The sequence below is a fragment of the Lonchura striata genome, chromosome 6, assembly GCF_046129695.1.
Source record: "Lonchura striata isolate bLonStr1 chromosome 6, bLonStr1.mat, whole genome shotgun sequence".
NCBI lineage: Eukaryota > Metazoa > Chordata > Aves > Passeriformes > Estrildidae > Lonchura > Lonchura striata.
The window spans coordinates 3,432,284-3,451,011 of NC_134608.1; the positions used below are offsets into that span (position 1 = coordinate 3,432,284).

Sequence of the window (18,728 nt, forward strand, 5' to 3'; positions counted from 1 at the left end):
GACAGCATTCCTGTGGCTGTGTAGCTCATCGTCCTCATATAACAAAGCACCATGGGCTGCATATGACCCATTGTATCCCCACAGCTTTCCTGAAAAAAAAAAAAATAAAGAGAGGACTGCCCGTTCCCTGCACTCCGATCGTGCCGCCTCCCGTTCCTACAGAAACGCTGCACAACTCGGTGCATTTTTATGGGGCTGCCTCGTATTCCATCCAGGCTGGCTGCTCCTGCTGCCAAGTCTGTTCTCTGAATTGCAGCCACGTCTCCCTGAGTGCCTGCAGGCTCTTGTGGCTGGGTGTCACCCCTGCCCCTGGTCAGCTGCTTCCTTCTTTACCACCCTCCAGGGCATCCAGGAGGATCCGGATGTGAGGAGCCCACGGCAGATCCCCATCTGCCTTACCAGTTTATCTCCCCCAGTGTCACCTGTTTCTTCCCTTTCTGTTTATCTTTATGGTCTCATGTCTCCCACTTCTTTACTTTCCATCCATCTTCATGCTGAAGGGAAAATGCCCTTTGGCTTTATCCTAGCTCTTGGTATCTCCAGGGGAAGATATGGACGCTTGGTTCTCCATGGAGCCCATCTGCCTGTCTGTCTGTCTGTCCCTTCCCGTGTCCCTGCCCATGGCAGGGGATTGGAATTAAATAATCTTTAAGGTCCCTTCCAACCCAAACCATTCCAGGATTCTGTGATTCCTGGGGCACAGCTTGGGGAGCATCAGGAGAAAGGTCTGGGTAGAGCCAAGGCTTTCTGCTGGGAGTATATCCAAGGTGTCCTGTGTGTAAATATGGCAGGGTGAGTTGTTTTCCTCCTAAATTTCCTGACAGCCGTGCCATGACTTTGCAATTAGCTCCTGGTAATTGCTGATTAAAGAGTAGCTCTGCAGGCAGGTGGTTCACCCATCCATGGAGAGCATTGGGAAGTTTGACTTTCCAAGGACCATGAAATCACCTTGGATGTCCTTGCAGCTCCACCACACACAACACGCTCTCTCTGTCCTGGGGTGGCTCCTTCTCCCCAGCCTGATTCCAGCATTGCCATCTCTGCTGGCAGGGAGCCTCTGGGACCATCACTCTCCCCAAAACTGAGGCATGATCCCAACAGGCTGATGCAAAGGCAAAGAGCTGCTTCTGCAAAGGTTGGAGATGGGTTTCCTGCAGGGTTCAATGTCTATGTGAAGTTGCATCTCTCTTCTGGAAGTATCCCCGTGGGCTTTGCCATTGGCATGGATGTGTGCCAAAGGCAGGTGTCCCATGGGGATGTGGGATCAGGGAGACTTAATGTGCTGTCACTAGAATGGTGTGGGTTTGTCTTGAAATTATGTTGAAATTTGAGTCTGTGCTGGAAATGGGGCTTATTTTGCTAAGAGGTTTTTATTTATTTTAAACAGAAATCAGCTTAAGAGGGTGCTGGTAGGCGACTTTGGGACTCTTGCATGTCAGAACTTTTGGAAGACGGTGAATTTTAGCCCATCTGTGCTCAGGAATTGCTTTTCCCCATGTTTGGTGTGGGGTTGATCTCCTGTGCAGCACTTGAGGAATTTCATTGACGCGTGAATCCTGAAGTGTGTCTGGAATTTGGAGAGTGTGAGCAAGATGCAGCATGCTGGGATTGTTTGCATCCTCTGCTTGGATGCAAGGTGGGTTTGGGATCAGCCCAGGCAGCAGGAGACTCTGGCAGGTGTATGGATTGCCTTAGGGAGCCAAAAGGTCCCTCCTGCCCTGTCCCTTCCAGTGATGAGGCCTTGGTTCAGGAAGAGATCATGGACAATCCCTGGCTTGCATGTGGTACTCAACAGTGTGGGACTTTCTGGATCCACACCATGAGATGGATGTCCCAGCATGAGAATGAGCTCCTGAGTGTCTCACTGGTAGGGAAGGGGACAAGGACTATGGACAAGGTGTTGCTGGGAGGAGAGCACATCAGCTGGGAAGGCTGTGGCAGAGCTGCATAAAGCAGGTCTCGATTTGGCAAAGTGTTTGAAGCCTTTACCAATGAAAAGTGTGCAGCACAGACACCTGCACGGCCTCCCTCCCTAGTGGGGTGTCACCACAGGCCCCCAAACCTGCAGAACCCTGCACACCTGCTTGTTGTCACATTGTCCTCTGTGGAGGACACCTCGTCATGGAGGTGTCCCTCTATGGGGTTTTGAATGTCGCAGAGGAAGGATTCCTCTCCCAAGTTCCTCACTGGGAAACCATGTTGATGCCAGGAGGATAAATGTACTTTTGGGTACCCCTCCAGCTGGGCATAGAGGTGCTGCACTGCAGGTAACAACTGGGAAGGAAGAAGTCATTTCAGTCAGTGCATTTTAGGTCCCAAGTCCCTCTCTGAAGCAGGGTGTGGGGACATCTTTGATGGCACATCATTTTTCCATCCCAAACCCATCTCTCTAGTGCTGTTTAAGCAGCCAGTTCCATTTTCAGCACATGCCACCATCCCTCATGCCATAAATCAGTGTCTGCCCTCCACAAAACAGCCCTTTGCTTGTCCTAAGCTCAACCACTCCATGAGCTTCAGCAGTTCCCGTGTTCCTGGGGAAACAGCAGAGAGGAGCTTGGTGTGCAGTGGCACAATGCCAGCTCCCCATGGGCTGATTCCCAGGGGCTTTCCCACAGACACCCAACTTCTGAGGATGTGTCCTCATCCAGGGTCTGTGTCCCATCCACATCCACAGCCCTGTGTCCTCCTCCAGGTGCTGGTTCCTCCCACCCGTATCCACAGCCCTGTGTCCTCCTCGAGGGTCTGGTTCCTTGTCCCATCCACATCCATAGCCCTGTGTCCTCATCCAGGGGCTGGTTCCTATCCATATCTGCAGTCCTGTGTCCTCCTCCAGGGGCTGGTTCCTCCTCTCACCACATCCACAGCCCTGTGTCCTCCCAAAGGTCCATGAAGCTCAGTGAGGTGTCCATAGGGACTCCCCCCGTGTCGGTGTTGATGCTGTTGCTCACGGTTGTGCCATTCCATGAATTCAAGGGAGCTCTCCTGTCCTTGCTTTGTGCTCCAGATGTCCCAGCCTGGCTGAAGAGCCTCCGGCTGCACAAGTACGCCGCCCTCTTCTCCCAGATGACGTACGAGGAGATGATGGCCCTCACCGAATGCCAGCTCGAGGCACAAGTACGTCCCACCTCACTTGGGGGGGTGACAGCTTCCAAAGCCCCTTTCTGTGTGTCTTCCCATGGTTGGGAAGCAGAAAAAGGGAAATTTGGTCTTGGGGAGTCAAAAAAAAATCTCACATTGTACATGAAAAACACCTTGTCCCTGTGTTCTTACTGGAATCCCATCACTGGGAGCTGTGCTTGGGGTTTTGTTCCCAGCTGGGATTAAGTTCAGGAGTTTCAGGGGTGCAACCAACTCCCTTAAAGGCAGTGGGGCTTTGATGGCTGACTGCCTTTGAAAATGCCATAGACTCATAGAATATTGCTGGTTGGGGTTGGAAGTGACCTCAAAGATTATCTGGTTCCACCCCGCACTGCTTTCGGGTTCACCTCTGCATTATCCTTGGGATAAAGAGGAATGGGAGCACCATTGCCTTCCATGTGTGAGGTGCACCAGGGAGGGACACACTAGCTGGAAATCTCTATCCTCAGCAAGTCTGTGGGTGATTTTCTATGTCCCCCACAAATCCCTGCATTCAAAAATGTAATTAATTTCTAACAGCCCTTTCTGTTTAGGAGAGGAAGGGTTTGGGTTGAGCCAGCTGCCCTGTGGAAGTGTTAACACCAAGTTTTGTCCTGTTTTTGCAGAATGTTACCAAAGGTGCGAGACACAAAATTGTCATCAGTATCCAAAAGCTAAAAGAAAGACAAAACCTGCTCAAATCTCTAGAAGGGGTAAGTAGTCACAACCATTTTTGTATTTCTTGTGTTTTTAAGAAGCCAGGAAGTAATTCTGGGGTGAAATACTCTTTGCTTACACATATTGTGGGGATCTGATGCAGGTTATATTTCACATAATTCCAGAATAGTTTGGGCTGGCAGGGACCTTAAAGTCCCAACCCTCTGCCCTGGTGAGGGAGACATTTTCCACTAGACCATATGGCTCAAAGCTGTGCTTTGCAGAGTGGGTCCTAATGCATCTCACAGCTGGCATGGATGTACCCTATAGCCCTGGCCAGCTCCAGGGTGCTCTGAAAGACTTGAACTTTTCTGGAACATCATATGGGCACCCTACCCTCAGATAAAACACCAGACACCCACATCAGTGCCTGAGCAACATCTTGAATTTCCAAGGAGAATAAACAGAAACTTCTTTATCACTTCAGCAAAAGCTTAAACCCTGCAGAAAGGGCTTTTGGGGAAGTAGCAGCACCACAGCCTAGCTGGGAGCAGCTCACCCAACCTCTCCCTATTTATTATCGCTGTATTATATTATATTTAATTGCACCATCTTCAAACAGCAACTTGCAGAGCCTCCCACTAGGGGCTTTTAAATACTTCTGTGGTGTGTTGCTATTTATTGGTGTTTTCCTTAGCTCACTGCTTCACTATTTATTTATAATATGGGCTTGTGCTCAGAGTATGGCAGGAGCTAATAAAGCCATATTTACCTCCGTTATTAATAATAACTATTAAATCCAAGAGCTGGATGGAGCTGGCTGCAGCCTTGTGTTTTCCAGGCGACTGCAGAGCCTCTTCCTCCTCTTCTCCGCTGGGATTTGGGAATCTGGTATTGATTGAGTGGTGCTGTGCAGGAGCTGGAGCCCAGCTCAGCTGGCACAGCCAGCCAGGCACGCTGTAAAATACAGGAGGAGAGTGGCAGGGACTGGTTTGGAGCCCTGTGGGGTGGCTTTGGGATGTGGCACTGTGACCCTGTCCCGCTTCCCTGGGACTCGGAGTTGCCTGTGAGCTGCTTTCCCTGGGAGGAGACACCTCTGCTTTTCCAGGCTTCCCATCCAGGTTTTGCTAAACAAGAGCATGTGTGGGACTTGACGTTTCTGGGCAGTGTCTCACTGCTGAACACTGCTGCTTTCTTGGAAAGAGCTGCTCCACCCCTCTCTGTTAATTAGCAGGGCAGGATTGTCTCCCAGAAAAACAGTGCCCAGCAGACTGACACCAGATCTTTGTGAGAAATGGAGCTGAGACATCCAAGAGTGAGCTGGGAATGCAGCAGGAATTAGAATCAACAACTGTTTCAGGGCTTGCACACATCCCATGTGCCCACTTAGTGTCCCTTCCTTCAGCACATCAGGATTCACTCCAAAAGTTGCCTCTTTTCCAAGCAGTGTCCCATGAGCCAGACTGTGCAGGATCCTGCAGTGAGCTGTTCTGGTCCAGGCTACATTAAAAACAAAATGCAGTTATTTCCCATCAGTGGGACGAGGATCTGACCATAGAAATGGAGTTTTTGATCCACACCAGGAGCGAGGCTGGGTGCACCCAAATTCTCTCCCTCCTGGGTGGATCTGCCCCAGGATCTCCAAGCTGTCAGGTTTTGCTGTGGGAGTATCAGTTCACCTTGTGGTGTCCCCTTCTGTGTCTGACCACAAACCACCTGCTCCCCTTGAAACCCTCCCAGTGCCCTCTGCAGCCACTCTCCCAGCCCGTCCCAGAGTGGACAGGGATGTCCCCACAGCTGCCACAGGCTTCTGCATCCTTGCGTGGTCCTGGGCTTTGAGATGATCTCAGAGCATGAGGATACCATGGCAAGCAGTTTTGGGGCAGAGCAGTTAATGGGAGCCAGGCTTGAAGGCGATGCTGGAAATGGGAAATGAGCCCATGTGAATGCAATTCCAGTGAAACAGAGCTGAAATGTTGGGATTGTAGGATTGCTGGGGAGCCAACAAGATGTTTGCTGCTCTGGGCATTGAAATCTCCCAGGCTCAGTCACTTCCATGGACTTGCCATTTCCCTGGTGGAAATGTGGAAACATTGAAGCTGCATTGTTGTCGGGTTTGGGTCCCAGTGGTTGGTGGGGGCACATTTATCTCTGGGGATTCAGGTCTGAACACATCCATGGATAATCAGACACAGTCCCTGCAGCACTCCCCTGATAAAAAGAAAAGATGAATGAAACATGGCTGTTGACTGTGGGATGCAGCAGGATGCTGAAGCAGGAGCAACGCTGGGAATTCTCAGGGGGTCACAGGAGGGGTCTGGTTTACAGTTGGTGTCCCATTATCCCTGCAAAGACAAACCCTCCTCTCTCCACTTCGACCCGCAGGACATCCTGGAAGGCGGCAACTTGCGTGTCCCGCTGCAGGAGCTACACCAAATGATCCTCACCCCCATCAAAGCCTACTCTTCCCAAAACTCGAGCCCGGAGGAGCACAGCCGGGACGTGGACTCGCACCACCCCTCCTCCCTGCTGGGCTCGGACGGCCAAGGCTCGGAGTGCAAGGACGCGGCGGCGGCCGGGATGCAGCAGCACCATCTGCAGGGATGCGAGGGCGAGTCGGGAGGGGCCCCTCTGCCCGAGGGTGACCTGCCCGGGCAGTTCACCCGGGTGATGGGGAAAGGTGAGCACCTGCCTCTTGTCCCCTCTGGCCTGGGGACTCAGCTCCAGGGAGGGCAGCTTTGGGGCAGGGGGTGTGCGGTGGGAGCCGCCTTTCCCTGAGCTCCTGCTGGTCCCAGTCTGAGGGGTGATGGTTTTTTAGAGGTAAGAAGATAGGGCAGGTGGGTTGTGATTTTGGGGAGGGGCAGAAATGGCTCAAGCTGCCTGCCCGAGGTCCATGGTGGATAGCATGCATTCCAAGCCCCAGGTCCAAGGTGGGAAGCATCCTCTCCCTGCCCCAGGTCAGAGGCAGAAATCACAACTTTTCCCAAGGTCAGGAGTGGAAGATGTTCTCTCTCTTCCCATCCAGAGCCCTGGGGGTCATCCCACTGATCCACAGGTGTTTTGAGCAGCATCCCGTGGACTTAACTCTGCTCGTGGGCTGGACACAAACCATTTGGAGTGCAAATCAGTGGGTCCAAGCCCCTTTTTATGCCCCATTTTGGATGCAGAGCTCCAGAATATTCCATGTCATTCCATGTCAAGTGCAGGTGTGCAGATTTGCATCAGGGATAACACATTGGGAGGTTACAGGAGCAAGCTGAGGTGGGGATCGACCTCCTGTGCAATATTCAGGGCTCTTGGAGCAAATCTGTGTGAGCTTGGATGTGCCCTAACCTTGCTGGTGGCACCTGAGGTGTCAGTGCTGGCTGCATGGAGGGAGATCTCCCTGGGGAAGAGGAAGGGGGGTCTGGGAACAGAAAGAGCCTCATTGGAGTGCCACATAGAAATATCAGCCTTGTCTCTTATTTTCAACCTTTTTTTGCAAAAAAAATAGCTGAGATGTTTTTTATGCAGGAACCTGGTGCAGAATTTGTCCCCAGCTGGTTCCCTGCAGAAACAGCCACATGTGGGGCTCTGGCCCCATTTTATTCCTGTGACAAATGTCAGGAGTGTGGCACAAGCCCTGCCCAGATGTGGTGTCCTCCTGGACCCCCAGGCATCCCTGTCCAGGGGTTTACAACAGGAGAAACTCATTCCTCTGTGAGCTCATTCCCACTTCCTTCAATGACATTAATTCCAAAAGAGGTTAAAATTCATGAGGGAAGGTGGGAATTTACCACTCTGCAGTGGGGGAAGATTTGGCCATGGGAGAAGGAGTTCTCTTGCCTATGAATAGGGATTAATCCTGTGCCCCTGAGTTGCTTAAGTGTAATTTTGGGGACTCCAGTGGTATTACTCTGGATTTACACCATCATAGCTGAGAACAAAATCTGTCCCTAAATATAGGAAGGTACAGCAGGAATTGGGGAAGGGTGTTTTTTCTTACTGATGAAAAACCTACTCATGGTTGCAAGGGAAACAGGATACCCAAGGTGTTTGTGGGACCCCTTCTGGGCCCCATCTTGGTGTCCCCATGCCCATTTCCCTTCTCTTCTTTTTTTTTTTTCCAGTCTGCACACAACTTTTAGTTTCCCGACCCGATGAAGAGAATATAAGTTCCTATTTACAGCTCATAGACAAATGTCTAATCCACGAGGTGAGTCGTGTCAGATCATCTAAAACTGTTGTTCTCATCACTTGGAAACTGTTTCCAAAGTGTCTGTTTATGTAAACCTTTGGGTTTCTAACACAAATATTTTTGGGGGGTATTAATAGTAATTGTGACAGAACGGGCTTGGAGCAGGCGGTAGCTCCAACGTGGTGCATGGAAATGTTGCTTCCCCCCACGCTGGTTTAATTGCCAAGGCCTGGAGCTGGGAAATTCATCTGGCTCGTGACAGTCCCACCAGCAGCTGGATGAAAGCAAGAATCCTGGGATGAAGGTGCAGGCAGTTTCCATCAGACCGACCCGGCGATCCCTTGGCGTCGCCTCCTCCCTTTTGGCACCGTGTGGTTTTGGGATTTTGCAACAGGGATTTTACATCTGTTCCTGCTCCCAGCAGACCTGCCTTGGCTGGGTGGTGGCTTGGGATGGCCCAGGCTGTGTCACAGGGCTCTGGCACGCTCCTGCCAGTGTCCCTGGTGTCCTGCAGTGTTTCCTACCTACTCTGGCAGTACCTGGAAGAACAAGCTGCTTCTCTCACCTGCCCATATGGCAGGGGTCAGGGAGAAAAAGTGGTGGAAGCTGAGGCCTGGGACCAGAGAGCAAAGCCAGGAGGACATGGAGCTTTTCCCAAAGTGCCTGCACTTTTCCCATCAGAGCCAGCCCACGTCCCAGGACCACCCTCTGCGCTGGCTCTGGCATAATCAGCGCCAGGAGAGAGCATCTCCTCCTGAGTGGTTCAGAGCAATCAAGTCAAGCACTAATTAGCCTCCAGATTGTCCTCTGGAGACTTCTGCTGCTCTCCAGCAGAGACTTAGGGTGTCTAAAGTTAGCAGTGGCGGCATATGGGTGTCCCTGTCACCCACACCTCCTGCCTGGAGCTCTGGGTGCAGGTCTGTCACTGCCAGGGTGACCTTTGCAGGGAGCCCGGGTGGGTGACAGGTTCACCCTGGGTGGCATCTCCAGAGCATCACAGCCAAGCTCTGCCCAGCCCTGAGAAGGGGGATAGGATTCCACAGGTCAGCTCAGCTTTCCAAACCCCAGCTTTGCTCAGCCTGGCAGCATTTCTAGAGCCACATCCAGGTGACAAGTGTCACCACCCATCAGGACCCACCATTAAACCCTCGCTCTGCCAAAAGGAGTTGGCAGCCTTGAGGCAAAGCTGGGCTGTCACTGGGACACGGGGAATGCTGCCAGCATTTTCTCCACCTGAGATGAGTAAATCCTGAGGAAAGACCAGTGTTTCCCCCTGATGGGGCTCAACTCACCCCATCACCTGCTCCAGCTGCTTTTCTTTACCCACACTCCCACATGCACATCCCTGCTGGCTTTGTCCAGAAGAACTATTCATCCATTTCCTATTTTTCTCTCTCTTTTTTTTTGGGGGGGGGCAGGCGTTTACAGAGCTCCAGAAGAAGCGGCTGCTGTCATGGAAACAGCAGGTGCAGAAACTCTTTCGGTCTTTCCCTCGGAAATCCCTCCTGGAGCTGTCAGGCTATCGGCAGCAGAGGAGGTACGCGGGATTTCGGGAGGGATGGGACGGATGCAGCGGCCAGAGCAGGAGCACTCCAAGTGGGAACATCCCCCCCGAGGGAGGGATGGGTTCTGCTGGGTTCAGAGCTGTGTTTAGGGAGGGGGATGCTTGGAAAAGCTGCAGCAGTGGAATCCCAGGGGCTGGCTGGGAAGGAGCACAGCAGGCAGTGTCCTTGTGCGTGTGCCTTTCCCTCCGATCCCACCCTCTCTCCATGGCTCCAAACCCAGCACTGCCCAGCTGTGCAGTGTGTCCCCAGTACTGGGCCCTTTCCCTGCTGCCCTTTGGTGATGGCATCAGCACTGGAGTTCTCTCCAAAAGCTGTCAAGTGGCAGAAAAAAAAGGCTAGAAGCTTTCAGAGGGTGCAGAGAGCCAGGCAGGGCTGTGTTGGGAACACCATGTTTGCTCACTTCCAAGGTGATCCTAGAAAGCATAGGGGAGAGGTTGTGCCAAGAAAAAAATATTTTAAAATCACTTTTATCAGCATCACCCCTTGGCTTCATTCTGCAAAGCCTGGTTTGTTGCAGGTTTTTTATTCCCAAAAAAGACAGTGTTTTGGAGATAACTGGGAGCATAGGAACTTCCAGGATGAGATTTCAGGAGAGCTCAGCCCTTCCTAATAAAACTTGGATTTATTAGGTCATTCTAACCAAATTTTACAGAACATGAGAAGTCTCAGAGGTGACCATATTTGTAAAAACTTAGAAGAGGAGAAAGAAAACCCAACAGCAAAAGCTGAACTTAAATTAGACACTGGAGAATCCACTCATTAGAAATCTCAAAGAGATCAAAGTTCCTGGGGCACTACCTGGATTATTTTAGATTGTATTTAAGGACAGCCCATTTTGCAGAAGTAAAATAAGCTTTAATGAAAAACACTGTGGATCTGAGAACTGCAGAAGGGAGGGAAGAAGAGAGGGTGCTGCACACCCAGACTGCCTCCTTCCCACTGCCTGTGTAGGATTGAGGGACCACCTCGGTGGGGTGGGAGAATCAGAACCCCTTGGAGGGGTCAGTGTCTCACCCTCGGTGGGGTGGGGGGTCAGGACCCATCCCAGGGGTCGGTGTCCCACCCTCAGTGGAGTGGGGGTCAGAACCCATCCCAGGGGTCGGTGTCTCACCTTTGGTGGGTTTCAGGGTCAGAACCCATCCCAGGGGTCGGTGTCTCACCCCTGTCTCTCTCTCTCTCCCCCCGCAGCCGAGGCTTTGGCCAGTCCAACTCCCTCCCGACAGCCGGGTCCTCAGGGGCAGGGCTGGCACGGAGGAACCCCCGGCAGTTCCAGATCCCCTCCCGCAACCTCCCCACGGCCCGGCTGGGGCTGCTGGGCCCCACGGGGCTGCTGGGCACCCCCCAGCGCAGCCCCGCCGCCAGCCCCGCCATCCTCAAGCAAGGCAGACAGGTTGGTCAGCGTTCGCGGCGTTTCCAGCTCTTCCATCCTTTCCCACCAGCTTCATTTGCTTTTCTTCTCTGACTCGTCTGAACCTTTGCTTTTTTTTTTTCCCCCTCTCTTCAAGTTGTTTGTGGGCATTTGGGTCATGCTCCTCTCCGTGCAGTGGGATGTGGAAGTGGGAGCAGCCACAGAGCCACAAGTGGGGGAAAAGCTGAATCCTTGAAGTGGCTTATGAAATAGAGAGAGGGGATTTTGGCAAGAGCAGATATTGGTAGGAGGAAGGGGAGGGTTTTAAATTGGCAGCGAGGAAATTTAGATGATATACTGGGAAGGAATTCTTCCCTGTGAGGGTGGTGAGGCCCTGGCACAGGGTGCCCAGAGCAGCTGTGGCTGCCCCTGGATTGCTGGAAGTGTCCAAGGCCAGGTTGGACAGGGCTTGGAGCAACCTGGGATAGTGGAAGGTGTCCCTGGGCATGGCAGGGGATTCTAACGAGACCATCTGTAAGGTCCCTTCCAACCCAAACCATCCTGTGATTCTACAAGCCCAAAGTGGTTATAAACCCATGGCACAGGGGGCTTTGCTTTGCATCCCACACCTTGTGTTTGCTCCCCACAGAACCTGTGGTTTGCCAACCCTGGGGGCAGTAACAGCATGCCCAGCCGGAGCCACAGCTCGGTGCAGAGGACGCGCTCGCTGCCGGTCCACACGTCCCCGCAGACCATGCTGATGTTTCAGCAGCCAGGTAGGCAGCAGAGTGCTTTGCTTTTCCACTTACCCCCAGCCAGGTGAGATGAGGGGAGGTGAGCTGGTGGGCCTCCCCACGGGCACATGGCTTTGCTGGCACAGTGTGCTCCTGCTGGGGTATCTCTGAATTCCTGGGATAACCACAGGCGTCGCTGGAGGGATTTTTGACCCTGTATGTGACTCTGTGTTGCAGTGCTGGTGCCTCGCCTAGCTCGTTTCTGAGGGGCTCCTGACAGGAGGGAAGGTGGTGGCTCATCCCTCACTTTTTCCTCCTGGATGGACACAGCCCCGGTGCGGAAGGACTGCCTTCATGCACTCAGGGGAAATTCTTTCCACAGTGCGTGTGAAGGGAAATGGTGCTGTGTCAGTGCTTCCTTCCCCAGCACTGCCAAAGTGCTCCTGTCTATAGGAGCATCCTCTGATTCAGGGAGGATCCTGCTGACCTTGGACCCTGGACCTGGAGCATCCTGGCCCTGAGGAAGCCTCTTTGTGTATCCCTTCCTTAGCTTTGAGCGTGCCTTTTCCTACCAACACCCCATAACCATTTACACCTCGGGACAGGGAATCCATCCCCGGGTGAGCTCACCCTCATCCCTACACTCCTGCTGGTTTGGGCTGGCAGCTGCCTGGCCTCACACGCAGGTGGTGTTAAACTGCAGCATTTGGGCAGCAAATGTTCCCTACAGCAGGAGCAGCAGCTGTTCCTGGGTATTGATTAAACACCGGGACAAGGGCACATTTCTCAGGCGTTGGAGGAGAATAAATGGGTTTCTCTTCGTGTGTCAGCCTGCGGTGGATGAGGGCGTAGGAGGACTGGGGAGCCAAAGATGTGGATTAAGTCTCAAGGAAAATAAGCAATGATGTGATGCTGGGCTCACAAACCACTGTTTGCCAGGCTGTGGGGGGACCTCAACCCTCCTGGATCTCATCCCGTGTTCCTGTGAGCCAGTGGAAAGCGGGAGATGCCGTCCAGCACAGTAGCACAAGCTGTATTTGCAGGTTTTGCTGCAGGGTGGGGAAAGTTTGCCGCCACTGAGGTTAGGACAGGGGTGTTGGAAAACTCCAAACTTCGTGTGTGCGTCCCTTTTTTTGTGCTCACCCCCCCAGGGATGTGGCAGCGATGACGTGGGCGACTGAGTGGGAGCCAAGCTGGTCCCAGAGAAGGCAGCAGTGGCTCTGCTGGTCTGTGCTGCCATCCCATGTCCAAGCACTAACCCTGCCTGCACGGACAGCATCCATCCCCAGGAGATGACCAGGGCTGCCCCCTCCCTGGGTGGGGTTCTTGATCCAGCTGTCCCTTACATCTCTTACCATCACCTGAACCCCTTCAGATTCATCCTTTATGGATAACAGGGGGTGATGACTGCTTTTGTGAGTGTCTGTTGCTGATTTTTCTGGGAGTCCCCTCCCGTCAAATCCCTTTCTGGGGCATTTTTCAGATGGTTTCTCCAGCAGAGCCGACAGGCAGGGTCCCTGCCAGGTCCCTGACCAGGGTCTCCCTATTCCCTTTCTCCCTGCAGAGTTCCAGGTGCCGGTGACTGAACCTGACATCAACAACAGGCTGGAGTCCCTGTGCCTGAGCATGACGGAGCACGCACTCAGCGGTGAGCATTCCCTCCTCCTGGGGCTCTTCCAGCACGTGCACGCCGCCTCTGCTGAGCCCCCCAGCACCTGCCCCGTGCCCCCCAAAAGCTGGGACAGGCTGTGGCTGTGAGAGCGGGACAGCGGCGGGGCCGGATGCCGGGATGCTCCCGGGGCTGTTGGGATGGGAATGTCGGCTTCTCTCGGCGAGGTGGCCGGGCAGGGGGCAAAGCCGAACACAGGGATTGCACCAGCACCAGCAGAGTCTGTGCTAATTAGCCACTCTTCAGCTTGCTAATGGTAATTAGTGTTAGCTCGCTACTCTCGTTAGCTCTCGATGAAGCCCCTGCCGCCAGCGCGCTCGGATGGGTCACGGGCTTTGGAGCGTTGTGCCCTTCCACCGCCGGATCCCTCGTTTGGCCGGGGGTGCCCCACAGCTGGGGGCTAAATCCCTGCCAGGGGCTGTGCCAGGGGCTGTGCCAGGCGCCGTGCCCTGCTGCTGGCAGTCCTCACGCAGCCGGGAGTGCCGGCGGATAACGGGCACGGGGAGGGAGGAGGAGCGGGGCAAAAACAAGCAGGGAAGATGGAAAGGGCAGCAGCAGAGCAGTGGAGAGCCTGGCGCAGCACAAAGCACCGGCACCAGAAGCTCCTGGTGTCCCTTGCCGACGCTCCGGACCCCCAAGCGCAAGGGATGGGATGAGCACGGCATCGCCCCGAGTTCCCGGTGACCAGCTCGGGTCTCGCTGCGGAAATCCTGGACTGTGACCGATGGCTGAGCGCAGGAGCCCTCGGACAGGACGAGTGCCACCAGGCTCCCTGCGGATGCAACAGCCTTCCCGGGGAGAGGAACAGGAGAACAAGGACTGTGGGAAGCAGCAGGGTCCTGGCAGCATCCCTGGCTGGGAAAACAAGGACACTTCTGTCACCCGAAGCGTTTCTCCGGCGTGTGCCCAGCCGAGGCTTAGCTGTCTTGTTCCTCTGCAGGGTACTGTTCCTCCAAGTTATTTTTTCCAGGTCGCATTCCCCGAGCCTCTCCAAACCGGTCGTGCTATAAATAGCTCTTAAAAAAATAAACCTTTCGGGGGAGAAAAAACAAAAAAAAAAAGGCGTAACAAACCTGTTTGTTTTTAGTGTCAAGGAGGGAGGTGGCTGTGGTGCTCCAAGTGGTAACAGGGAATTCTCTGTTCCACAGCCACTGCGGGAGCTGCCTCCTGCCACTCTCCAACCTGGGAGTGGGGTTTGGGATGGGTGGTGGGGGTGGGATCAGGGCTGGAGGGCTGGAGGTGCTGTTGGGTGCTGATTCCTGTGCCCAGGGGGTGGGGACAGGGGGCTGCTGGTACCGGGGTCAGCTGTGAGGCTTTGGGGTGGGTCGTGGACCCCTCGCTCCTGGGATCGGGCTGTGGCTGGATGCATCCCAGCTGTCACAGAGTGCTGGGAACGGGGGCTCAGGGGAGACAGAAAGGATGCCTGGGGCCTTTTTGTCCTTCCACAATCCTCAGATGGAGGGAAATTTTGCATCCTCTGCGGTGCAGCTGTTGCAGGGTTGGCTGAACTGTGGGCAAGGCAGCCCCTGGGACCAGCTCTGTCCCTGTCCCCTGACTCCTGGTCAAGGACACATGAACTTGTCACGCTGTAGGAGAGTCCCAGACTGTCACCTGCCTTGTGACAACTCCAGGCTGCCCAGAAACCCCCTCTGCTCCTGGGAAAGAGGTTGTGGGGTTGTGGCATAAGGCCTGGACCGGTGCTGGGACAGCTGGGGAAGCTGCTGTAGGGTGGGGACAGCTGGTGGCACAGAAAGACCAGCAGAGCACTGACACCCCAACATCCTTCTGCACCCCTTTTATTATTATGGGTCACAGGCTTTGGAGTGTGGGGAGATGGGAGGTGGTGGGGGTGGCCCCAACACCACCTCGCTGTAGGGGCTGTGGGTTGGGGGTGCTCTGGGGGTCCATACCCCAAATCCCCAGCGTGGGGGGGTACTGGGGCTGCTCCTAATTGTCCCTTCCCACTTGCAGATGGTGTCGACAGAACCTCCACGATCTAGAAGGCGTCGCCACGGGGACGCTGGCCGGGACAACAACTGCTGCGGGTCCAGCGGCGAGGTCGGGGCTTGAGGGAGCCTCAGTGATAGCTTGCATCCTTTCTCCTCTCTCCTCTCCTCTCCTCTCCTCTCTCTCTCTCTCTCTCTCTCTATCTCTCCTGTTTTAATTTTGTGAATGTGTAGATTGTCCTTGTGAACATATCATTAGACTTGGAATTTGTGTTGTCATTTATTACATCCATGCTAAGGGGGGGGGGAAAGATGGCAAAAAAAAAAAAAATAAAATCTCAGCGACGATGGTGAAGCAGCATGGGGAGGTTGGGGCGGACATGGAGGAGGAGGAGGAGAGTGCTGACAACAGAGGGTTCACCGTGGGCAAACCCTGCTCCTGGAGGAGGATACCAAGGAGCACGGAACACCACGTGGGGTGTGTGACCAAAAACCCTTTGGGGAGGGTTCGCCTGCCCTGCCCGGGTGGCAGTTCTGACTCTGAAGTTTTGCTGCTTTCGGGTGCGGGCTGACCCGGCGAGCCCAGATTGAAACAGAAATAATAAAATAACCCCAAATTTCCCTTTCTGTTTAGCCAAGAGATCTGCAGTGTGGGGGCAGCGTTGTGCTCAGGGCAGTGGAGGGTCGGGGGTGCCCATTCCCTGTGCCCCGCTTGGATTGGGATGCTGGATGGAGCGGGGGGTCCCGGGGGTCCCCCTGCCAACTGGGGAGAGTTTCCTGCATCCTGGCTCCACACATCTCCCCCAGCCTGCCCAAATCCAGCTGCCAGGGGCTTTTCCAGCATGGCCAATGAGGGATGAAGGAGTCCCCAAATAAAACCCAAGTCACAAAGGGCACCAAAATGCAGCTTCACAGCCTTGTTTTCTTGGCATTAACCGTGGGGCTGGCAGTGGCTGGGCTGCCCCTCACCCACTGCTGCTTTTTATAACGGGAGCTAAATTTGGTGTTAAATTGATAAATCTGACCTGGCACTGCTCTGAGCTGCAGTGATGCTCCCACCGGTCCTGTTGCTGCTCTGAGTCCTCTGATGGAATAATAGCAAATATAAAATCAATTAATTTGGCTGATGGGTAGCAGCAATATTTCCAGAATGGGCTGTGAGGACCTGGGCAGCATCAGAGGGAGCAGGGCTCGGGGCTCAGGGGGTAGCCAGAGCATGGGCAGGGCTGGGAGACGTGTGAATCCTTTTGTCATGCAATGTTTTTAAGTTGTTTTTCTAAAAAAAAAAAAGAAATATATATATATATATATATGTATGTATACAAAAACCCAAGTGCCAAATGCAATGTTTTATGTTCGCTGTTCCTTGGTGTCCTGCTTCCCGGCAGACAGGAGGTTGAGGGGGTGATGGGGAGGGTGGAGAAGGGAAAACCTGAGGGCCAGGGAGGTTGGGAAGAGGTGTGAGGAGGTGAAGGCGAAGCGGGGTCGGCGCTGGGGACCTGGGTCACCCCCGAGCACCCCCAGCTCGTGAGGTGTGAGCGGAGCCACCGTAGCAGGAGCCTCCCTCAGGGAGACTCCAGTGTATTTACAGAGCTGAAATTCTATTTATTCCTTCGCTGACTATGGACACGGAGGTTTTCTGATTGTTCAGAGAGATTATTTTGGATATTTTACCTATTAACTTGCTGTGGCTGGGAACCATGATAATGTCTGTTATTAACGACCACCAAATAATTCAATTGTTTTATCCTTTTGATGTTAAAAGAAGAAAAAAAGCTTATTTTCCATTGACAGTGTAGAGGTTAATAACGACTTAGTTGTGTTTGCTGTTTCTTGTTTTGTTTTTTGAGTAAAAACAACAAAAAAGTGGCTTCAGTTGTGTTCGGGAAGTGCTGCCTGGCTCTGGCTGCCGGTGCTGAGTGCAGGTGGCAGAGCTCCAGGGAAAGAAGCTTAAAAGGGGGAGGGGGGGAGCTTGAATCCTAAAAGAAATCAAAATTATTTATAGAAAGCAAAGGGAAAAAGCAAACAAAAAACCCTCCGACAGTTGCATCAGTGAGGCTGCGAAGTCAAATATTCAGTAATAAAGCGGCAGTGCCTTTCTTTTTGTACCCCCCGCTCGCCCCACTGCAGCTGTCCCCTCCCTGTCCTGGCTGAGGTGTCACCCCCGCGGGGTCCTGGGGGTCGGGTGGGCGAGTCCCCCCATCCCCCTGCTCCAGCCCCGGCCCCCCAGGACCTTTTCGTGGTGCTGTTCCCCCGAGCCGGCCCCGGGGAGCCCAGCGTGCAGAGTGACCTCGGGTGGGGATGTGCCACCACGGGGACACAACCCCGTCCCTTCTGTGTGCTCCCCATCCCCAGGGACACCCCGAGCTCGGCTGGGTTGAGCTCAGCTCGCCAAAAAAATTTCGGGTGGCCGAGCCAGGGCAGCACCAAAAAATCCCAAACTGTGATGGGAGCCCGGAGCTGCAGGTTGGGTCAGCACTTAGGGGAGCGATTTCTGTTGTCACCTTTCTCCATGTTTGGCTTTTGGGGATGTGCCTGGTGGAAAGTGGGTCCCGCAGACGTCTATAATTTGCACACAGCGACGATAACACTAAAGTTGATTTTATACGAGTCATCCAGAGTTTGCAAAAGTGAGTTTTATTTTTTGTATTCCTTTTATCTTTACTTAAAGGTGAATGTGTATTCCTCTGGGAGGAATAGGAAGAAAAAGAAAAAAAAAAAGAAAACTACATAAAAAAACCAGGAATGTTAATAATGTTAAACAGAATACTTCCTCCCTTATTAATATATATAACCCTAATGTATTTATGCCTATTGTAAGCTGACTTTAAAGAGCTTTGACCTCTCTTCTGTTGCATGCCGTTCCCGGGCAGCCTCTCCTTGTCCATGCATGCCTTTTGTCCTGGTTTTTCTGTACAAAGTTAGTGCACAAAAGAACTATTTTTGCCTAGTTAATGTTGCCGAGCAATGCCTATTTTTTAAATTTTAATTTCTTTTTTTTTTTTTTTTTTTAATTTTTTTGGTCATATACGGCAATAGCATGTTTGTTACATGTAAAAGCTTCCCGATATAAAGAAATACTAATGTTTGGAGATGCCAGTCTTTGCAAGTGTACAGTTTTCCAATGTTGTTCCCAGTGAAACACCCTTGTGATTTCCACTTGCTCCGATGTATTTATTACTCATTTCCTCCCGTGTAACTAGGAACCATGGCTATATTTCATATCTGCGCTATATTGAAAGTGAAGGGAGATGATTAATACAAGGTTTTGTAACACTGGGGTGTGGCGCCTCCTTATTTATCCCCTTTCTGGCAGGCGGCTTCGGACTCCTTAAGGCAACAAAAAAAAAAAAAAATCAGAATTCAATAGATGTTCCTCCCGTGGGCAGGAGGGGAGGAGCCCTCCACGGTTCCACAGGGGGTTGGGGATCTTTATTTAAAGCCTGTGGCAGAGCTTCCAAATCCTTGGCATTCCCCAGGCAGCTCAGCTGCCTCGCTGTGCCTTTGGGGCCATC

General features: G+C 53.0%; 1 protein-coding gene across 3 annotated transcripts in view; it reads left to right on the forward strand.

The window, feature by feature from the left end:
* Nucleotides 1-18,489, forward strand: part of SAMD4A (sterile alpha motif domain containing 4A) — a 98,605-nt gene extending 80,116 nt beyond the window's left edge. For 2 of the 3 annotated variants that reach the window (XM_021546816.3, XM_021546817.3), the window contains 9 exons: nucleotides 3,005-3,114; nucleotides 3,744-3,830; nucleotides 6,160-6,454; nucleotides 7,884-7,969; nucleotides 9,370-9,488; nucleotides 10,705-10,906; nucleotides 11,514-11,640; nucleotides 13,163-13,246; nucleotides 15,239-18,489. In XM_021546816.3, the coding sequence (XP_021402491.2) occupies nucleotides 3,005-3,114; nucleotides 3,744-3,830; nucleotides 6,160-6,454; nucleotides 7,884-7,969; nucleotides 9,370-9,488; nucleotides 10,705-10,906; nucleotides 11,514-11,640; nucleotides 13,163-13,246; nucleotides 15,239-15,267 (1,139 nt within the window). In that variant the 3' untranslated portion in view covers nucleotides 15,268-18,489. Of the gene's footprint in view, nucleotides 1-3,004; nucleotides 3,115-3,743; nucleotides 3,831-6,159; nucleotides 6,455-7,883; nucleotides 7,970-9,369; nucleotides 9,489-10,704; nucleotides 10,907-11,513; nucleotides 11,641-13,162; nucleotides 14,209-15,238 lie in introns of all 3 variants that reach the window. The other variant, XR_004148368.2, reaches the window with a different exon arrangement.
* Nucleotides 18,490-18,728: the final 239 nt, after the last annotated feature.